General features: G+C 33.8%; 1 protein-coding gene across 1 annotated transcript; it reads right to left on the bottom strand.

Moving 5' to 3' along the window:
• Nucleotides 1-934: 934 nt before the first annotated feature.
• LOC107783789 (U4/U6 small nuclear ribonucleoprotein Prp31 homolog) lies at nucleotides 935-2393 on the bottom strand. The gene has a single exon (XM_075239700.1). The coding sequence runs from the start codon at nucleotides 2379-2381 to the stop codon at nucleotides 1401-1403; it is 981 nt and encodes a 326-aa protein (XP_075095801.1). The 5' UTR covers nucleotides 2382-2393; the 3' UTR covers nucleotides 935-1400.
• Nucleotides 2394-8686: the final 6293 nt, after the last annotated feature.

Raw genomic sequence — 8686 nt, 5'->3', positions numbered from 1 at the left:
AAGTGACATACATATTGGGATATGTCATATTTCTCTTGACTAAGTTGCTTTTGGAACAAAATATTCGAAAATATTTCCTGAATTCAAAAAACACTTCAACTAGAACTGGTATATGGTTGCACCCGGAGGTTTTTGGACACTACAAGGGAAGGTTAGTAGATAGTCAAGCATGTTCCTTTTTCCTTCTTAGTGCGGTAACATTAGTGTTAGTATGGTTTCTTTTTATTCTTAGAATGATATTTCTACCCATTATTGGATTGCTATCTTTGCTTCGATTTTCTTAATATCTTGTGTTCGTTTATTCTTAAATTGCTATTACTACCTATTGTTTGATTGATATCTTTGCTCGGTTTTCTTAATATCTTATGTCGTTACTACTTGTCGCCACTGCTTTTTCTCATCTTTTCTTCAGCCAAGAGTCTATCGGAAACAGCCTCTCTGCTTTTCCAGGGTAGGGATAAGGTTGTTTACATCCCACCCTCCCCAGACCCCACTTGTGAGAATACACTAGGTTTGTTTTTGTTGATGTTGTACAAGAAAAAATAAAAAGGTGCCATGATTAGGCATAACAGATAAATACAATTGACCGTAGCTATAATAACCATGTGAAATAACAGAAATTTGCTCTCTTCTCTAAAGAGATTAATATTAGTATAGAAATAAGTTGGCAGTATACCTGCGCTATCACACATCTTAATTTCTCACAAGCAGAACAACCTTCCACAATTGCATCTAAGCAGAAAAACCACAGGCAATGGCATATTCCATGCAGCTCTAATTAACAGCTTCCAAGAAAGATGAGGTGCTTACAAATACAGAAGAATTGCAAAAAAACACAAACTTCATTAATTCACGAGTGCCTATAAATATAACAATTTATAAATAATACTAACTGCTTGAAAACATTTAAAAAAGTAGTATTGGATAAAAAGAAATGATCCTAAAGTAACAATTACTGCTAGTTCACTTTATCCCAGCCAAGGTCAACACATCAAACATTTATTTATCTTAGAAAATCTTCCAGTCTCAGAGAAATAGGTGCTTCGAGTTCCACTATCGAGCTGGTTTGCAGGATTTGATAGCTCGATCCCTTGCATCGGGGTGAAGGCCAGACATGATGTCAAGCCTGATATTGTGGCTGCACCAGTACTACTGCTTTTGAATTTCTTCTTTGCTACTTTGACTGATACACGCAACTTACCACTTCCAGCCTGACCAAGCATGCCATAACCAACCCCAAGTCCATCCCCTAAGGAGCTTTCTTCAGGTACTCCAAATTGCACCCTATTTGCTAGCTTCCGCGAGTCCTTCATCTCATATCTTTCTTTCCTCTTTCTATCCCGAGCACCGCCTCCCTTTTTCTTAGGCTTAGTATCTTCTGGAACTGAAAGAGGCTTTGGTTACCTTGCAGGAGGTTGCTCTTGTGATTTCTCTATCTTTTTAAGGATCTCTTCCTTAAGAGATCTTCCATATTCTCCGGTCGGCTTTCCTCTGTTCGAATCCATACGAGCAGCTAATATAGATTTGTCTGCCAGCCATCCACAGGCTTCCTTCCTTAAGGAAGAAGATGTATTCCGAATTATTTCACTTTGCTCAATATAACCTCCTACACGACAAAATTTGGAGGAGAACCCTGCTAAATTCTTCCTTTTGTTACCAAGATGCTGGATGTTATCAGAAGGCATATTTGCCAACTTCGAGAGACAACCAGCAGCACCTATAAGTTTTGCAGAAACTGCACTCCCAACAACAGCAGAAAGATTGGGAGCAATATTTCCCATTCGACTCTCCAAAAAATCGAAAACCTTTTTCTTTGCTGAATCAAGAGCGATTGCTCTATCATATGCTTCTAGTGTCTTTTGTAAAACATCTTCTGGCAGTGGCTTGCCATTGGTAGTTGATGCCGTAATACAGACAACCATGATGTTAACTGAGATTAGCAGTCCTGCCAAGTCAACACGAGCCACATCCATTTCGTTGCCAATTTTTTTAACAACTCGGGCGTAATCAATTAGGTGAGGTACAAACGAGTCTAGCTCACGGAATTTAAATCGATACCTGTCGCGTATGAAATTGTGGATTATAAATATTTCATTCTCAATGTCAATTAATAAGGTATTACAGGCTACTATCAACTGAAATTCTGGATCATCATCGTCCAGATCCACAGTGTTACCTTTATTCGTGACATCAATTAGGGCATCTTCAACTTTCTGCATCACGTCAATGTAGCGACGTGATTTTTGCAGCTTGGAAACATTATCTAGCGTGTCTGCCAAGTCTCCAACATCTTCCTGTTCAGCATCAAAATTCTCATCGTCAAGAAAATTATCGGACAATTCGTCCAGATCTGCCAGGAACGAATCAGCAAGAGTTGCCATGCGACAATGAGACAAATTAGTTTGATCAGTTTGAAAAGAACAAACGCTAGGGTCTAATAGTAGGGGTTTTCTATTCCAAATAGGATTGTAAAATTTTTGCCATCCTATTGGGAATAGAAAATCACGTACCTCTAATAAAGTGTGCCGATGTAATAAAGTACTCCCTCAATTTCCTTTTACTTGTACACTATAAATTTTGTATGTCCCTTAAAAAATAATAAATAAATTATATAATTTACTATTATACACATATTAATTGATACATATTTTTAATGAATACGAAAAAATGATTTGAAATGAATAATTAATATTGTGGGTATAACAGGAAAAAAAATTATTTTCTCTTAATATGCGAAAAGTGACAAGTAAAAGTAAAAATCTATTTTTAGAATACTAGAAGTGAACGGAGAATAGTTTTTAAGGAAAATTGATATGCGGTTTGGGTAATAAAGGTTTGAGCAAACTTCATTTATGGCCGTTCGGCACTAAATTAAGACATTCGCTAGCGTATTAAATTTGATTGCAAGTTATAACCAAAAACTTATTACATTGGCTACATAGAAAAAAATGCGCTGACCCATTTGATCAACTCTTCTGCCAGTAGAGTTTTTAATCTATTCTGATCTACTACTCTTCATTATTTCTCCACCATAAATTGTTAAAATTTTAAAAATAAATTATTTTTCTTATTTAACTCCATTTGATTTGCAGGTTTTAGTAGACAACTGAAAGCTATTTCAAAGTCGATATCACTTCTTTTTTAATAGCTGAAGAAATGGAAAAATGAAATGAAAATTTCATATAACTAAAACCAAAAGCACCAACTTACGGTGAAATGAGCAAGTTTTAATTTCTCTCTCTCTCTCTCTCTCTCTCTCTCTCTCTCTCTCTCTCTCTCTCTCTCTCTCTCTCTCTCTCTCTCTCTCTCTCTCTTCTTTTTTCTTCTAGAGGCTTCGTCTTTATATTTCTCTAAACTGAATAAGTGTCACATTTTGCTTTTTAAGGTCAAGTTGGACCATTTTGAACTAGTCTTCTGTTTTTTGGATAAAAATTAAAAGGTGTAAAATACCTTTTAAATATTCGTCAGAGAGATACCCAATTTTTTATATTACGAATAATGAGTTCCTTAAATTTACTAACACTTACAATTAGAAGAAAGAAATTTATGTTTGTTTAATAGAAACTAAAAAATAGCAAAAAATTTTTTTTTTAAAAAAACTAATTAGAGTAACATGAGTCTTGTGAGTTGTGATTCAATAGAATTACTTTAATCTTTTTGTGAGGTGGACCTATTGTTTTTGTTCATTACCGTTCTTTGATTTTTGTTTTAATAGAAATGTCAGCAACTTCTTAATCATAAATTTTGTATACAAAATAGTCTATACACGTTGGATAGATAAGGTTAAGGTAAAAAAATAATATATATACACTTTTATACATCATACAACAGTCTATACACGTTGGATAGATAAAAGTGCTTGGGATACAAAATAGACTGTCACTATATAAAATATATACAAAATAGACTGCCACTATACAAAAAATATACAATAGACTGTCACTATACAAAATATATACAATAGACTGTCACTATACAAAATATATACAATAGACTGTCACTATACAAAATATATACAAAATAGACTATCACTATACAAAATATATACAAAATAGACTGTCACTATACAAAATATATACAAAATAGACTGTCACTATACAAAATATACACAAAATAAATTGTCGCTATACAATTTTTATATAAAATAGACTGTCACGATACAATTTATATACAATATACTGTCACTATACAAACTATATACAAAATAGACTGTCACTATACAATATATATACAAAATAGACATTTCGGGCTATTAAATGTAATATATTTGGGACGAAGGGACATTTCGTGTCAATGAGGAAAAATATGGGTTATTAAAATTTTGAGGGGCTATAGAGGGTCATTTTCTCTAAAGGTTTTACTAATCCGTAGAGGATCAATAGAGCCTTTTTGTATTTTTCTACTATTACTACTTCTATATGTTTTGAAGAATTAACCCAAATAGCCGCCAACTCAATCGCTTAAACTAAAAATAGTCAATGGAGATATAATGTAATCTATGTATATGGCTTCTTTTTGTTATCTTCAACAATATTTGCTCCCATTATTGTTGAATTTCCACGGCCTCTCCTTTCAGCAGCTTTATTGTCCTCTTCGATTCTCAATCGAACAATGAGATCTTCAAGGGACATTTCCTTTCGTTTGTGTTTCAAATAATTTTTGAAGTCCTTCCACAACGGAGGCAACTTCTCAATCATTGCTGCTACTTAGAATGCTTCATTGATGACAAGACCTTCAGCAAGTAGATCATGAATAATCACTTGCAATTCCTGGACTTGGGTAATAACAGACTTGCTATCTACCATTTTGTAGTCCAAAAATTTTGCGACAACGAATTTCTTCATCCTGGCATCTTTAGTTTTATATTTCTTTTCAAGCGCATTCCATAATTCTTTTGACGTCTCCACGCCACTGTATACATTATACAGATTATCATCCAGTCCGCTATGAATATAATTCTTGCATAAAAAATCAGAATGCTTTCACGCTTCAATCACGATAAAGCATTCATTCTCTGGAGTTTTATCTGGAAGATCAGGAACATCTTCCTTGATGAACTTCTGTAGACATAACGTAGTTAAGTAGAAGAACATCTTCTGCTGCCAGCGCTTGAAATCAATCCCGAAAATTTTTTCGGGTTTTTCTGCTGGTGCCAACGCCGGTGTTCGGCTTGTCGATGCGTTGGCAGTCACCGTCGGAACAGCTTGGTTTTCGCTTTCAGTCGTCATTTTTTCTGTAAAAGAATGACACAAACAAACGTTTTCAAACTAGAGTAAAAATCACGTAGATTTTAATCTCCAACAAAACGCCACGAAGGCTTTACTCTCCAAAACGGGAGTACACAAAATCACAAAGGTTTTAGTTTGCAGAATAATAAGAATAATACAAATACAGAAATAAATATTAAATTCTTTAAGATTGTTAGTCCCGCCAATATTGCTGTATCTGTAAATAATAATTCTGCAAAATATAAGTTATCGTAATGAAACAGTAATTAATTCGAGCCCACTGAATTCACAGTATTTTCTTAAGGAATTTAATCCCCTCCTAGTACCCAAGGTAATGGATTATTTTCTCCCAGGATAGAACGAATCACACACTGGTGTAGCGGTACTTCAAACCCCAGTGTTTCAGCGAACACAAAGTTCGGTAGCAAATCACACTTACAGTTGCTTTGTTTGAAGTTAAAACAATGCAGAACAAAGGAGTAGAAACTCAGAAAATCGTATGGAAATGCTGAGAGGAAGGAGTGCAATGTATAGCCAAAGTTGAGCGTTTTCAGTTTGGTGTATCTTTCTTCAACAGCTGCTGCACATATTTATAGCAGTCAGCTTTGAAGATGAACGACCCTCCACCCTCCATGGTGGAGCATGCACTAGCTTGTTTGTGGAGCAAGCACTTGGCCAAAGCAAAAGGAATAAAAATCTATTATGCTAGGTACAGGTATCCTATCACTATTTGTCTATGTGTAACTACCTAAAAGAATCCTAAAAAAGAATATGAGGAATTAATATGTACACATTTTACCTACACACTATACAGTAAAAGAAGTTTCTAGATTTCTAATACTCTATTTCATTCTTTTACTCAAATGGACGGCCCAGATATGTTTTCTTATAAAGCAAACAAACGGACATGATTAGCTTTGGATCTTTGAAGACAAAATGGTCCTGTCTTTGGACATATCGTCATTTGAGTTTAAGCCATCTCCTTTACCAAAAATCTTCTGTGGACTGAGCTTGGGAAATTCCAATGCCAATACCCCCTTCAAGTTGGAGGGGGATAAAGTTACACCCAACTTGCTAATGATAGAGTGGTGAATCGGACCGGACAAGGGTTTGGTGAAGATATCGGCAACCTGTTGATGAGAAGGGACAAAGGTCAAGGAAATGATTCCCGCCTGAAATTGTTGGAGACCCATTTCCCTTACTTTTTGATGGAGTGCAAGATCACTTTTTAAGCTTATAAATAGTCTTGTATTCTGATGGAAAAATTACACACAAGAAGAAAAAGAAAGAAAAGAGTTTTCTCATCCCTTATATAATTTCTATTCTTATTACTTTACTTTGCTATATTACTTTTATTTTATAACACGTTATCAGCACAAAACTCTAATTTCATCTTTATCCCTGCTAAGTTGAGTCATATTTTACTAAGGTATGTGTCATTATATTCATTTTGTTTATGACAGTACATATCATATGATTACTTATGTTCTTGGACATCTTACATAATTTAAGTACACTGCAATGATAAAATAACTATCAGATGACCTCAAAGTCATTAAACTAGCTACCCACTAATGAAACTACTTATAATATTCATGGACTTCTTGAATCAAAAAAACAATAATTAGGAAAGTTAAGAGAATTGTAACCGTACAGGCAATATGCAAGAAATTCTATAATTATTGAATTGGAACATATAAATAATATCAGTAACGTTCAAATATATTAACACATATATAGTAGCTTGTTTACATGATATAGTTGTATTTCTGTTTCTTTTTCCCTTAATTGTTTTGTTTCATTAATTATTTATTAACATAATTATTTCTCTAACTTATTCATCTTTTGATAGTGTTCACTATGTCAAATTTATCAAAACTTGAATTTGTGGCACTTGACATCTCCGGAAAGAATTATTTATCATGGGTCCTTGATGCTGAAATTCACCTTGCTGCAAAAGCTCTTGAAAATACTATTATACAAGGAAATGAAACATCAGTTGCCAGGATAAAACAAAGACTATGATTTTCCTTCGTCATCATCTCGATGAAGGGTTAAAGACCGAATACTTAACCTTAAAAGAACTATTTGAATTATGGAGCAGTTTGAAGGAACGATATGACCATCTTAAGGCAATGATATTGCCAAGAGCTCGATATGAATGGATTCACTTACAGTTACAAAATTTTAAAAATGTAAGTGAATATAATTCTGTTGTATTCAGGATAACTTCCCAATTTAAATTATGTGGGAAAATTGTGAATGATGAGGATTTACTAGAAAAGACTCTTTCTACTTTTCATGCCTCAAATATGGTATTGCAGCAACAATATAGTGAAAAGGGTTTAAAAAAATATTCTGAATTAATCTCATGCCTCCTGGTGGCTGAGCAACATAATACCCTTTTAATGAAAAATCATGAAGCAAGTCCCACTAGATCTGCACTATTTTCCGAAGTGAATATGGTAGCAGCTACTCAAAAGTCTGAAAGAAGACAAAATCATTATCGTGGTCGTGGCCATAGTCGTGGACGTGGACATGGACATGGAAGGGGACGAAATAATTTTCGTCATCATGGTGAAAATAAATAAGAGAACAATAAGGATCCTCAAAATAATCCTTTAAAAGTCAGAGTTAATATTGGCCACAAGTATGGTATGAATGGTCATTGAGCACGTGTTTGTCGTACACCTGACCATTTTGTCAAACTATATCAAGCTTCCAATAAAAGAAAAGATAACAGTGTAGAGACACACTTGACTTTTCAAAATAATTATGATAAAGCAGGTCCCTTAAACAAATATGATGATGGTGAGGCAAATCTTACATATAAAGATGATGATTTTGGAGGCCTTGCAAATATTACTCATTTAGAAGCTGAAGACTTCTTTGAGGATATTGACTGAAGAAGTGATTATCTTATTGGGGAATAAAGCTTTAAGAAAAGTTGTTATTTTCATATTATGTCTTTATGTAGTTTGTTCTTCTTAGTGTACTTTCCTAAAGTATCATATATGCTAGTTTCTACATTCCTCGTGTAATTTCTAATGTTTCTTTTATTTATAGTCTTTCGTATTTTTTATGATGTACTTTTTGTTATTTATGAAGAATATGGAAATTCCCCAGTAATCAGTTAGATCCAAGATCAATAAAGATTATATATGTCTTTTGGATAGTGCTATAACACATACTATTTTAAGAGATACGAGATATTTCTCTTATTTGGTGATGAATGAAGCCAATGTTAATACAATATCTGGCAGTACAAAATTAATTGAAGGCTCAGAAAGAGCAAATTTATTACTACCCAGAAGAACAAATTTGGCTATTAATGAAGCATTATATTGTAATAAGTTTCAAAGATATTCGCCAAAATGGATATCACATTGAGACTACAAATAATGAAAAGATTGAATATCTTTATATTACTACAATAAAGTCGGGTAAGAAATATGTAT

This window comes from Nicotiana tabacum, chromosome 19 (assembly GCF_000715075.1).
Source record: "Nicotiana tabacum cultivar K326 chromosome 19, ASM71507v2, whole genome shotgun sequence".
Taxonomy (NCBI): Eukaryota; Viridiplantae; Streptophyta; class Magnoliopsida; order Solanales; family Solanaceae; genus Nicotiana; species Nicotiana tabacum.
Note: the sequence above shows the minus strand (reverse complement) of the source record. Positions and strands in the feature narration are given on the sequence as shown.

Coding starts and splice junctions, on each gene's coding strand:
- LOC107783789 (XM_075239700.1), bottom strand. CDS start 2,381: ATGGCAACTCTTGCTGATTCGTTCCTGGCAGATCTGGACGAATTGTCC.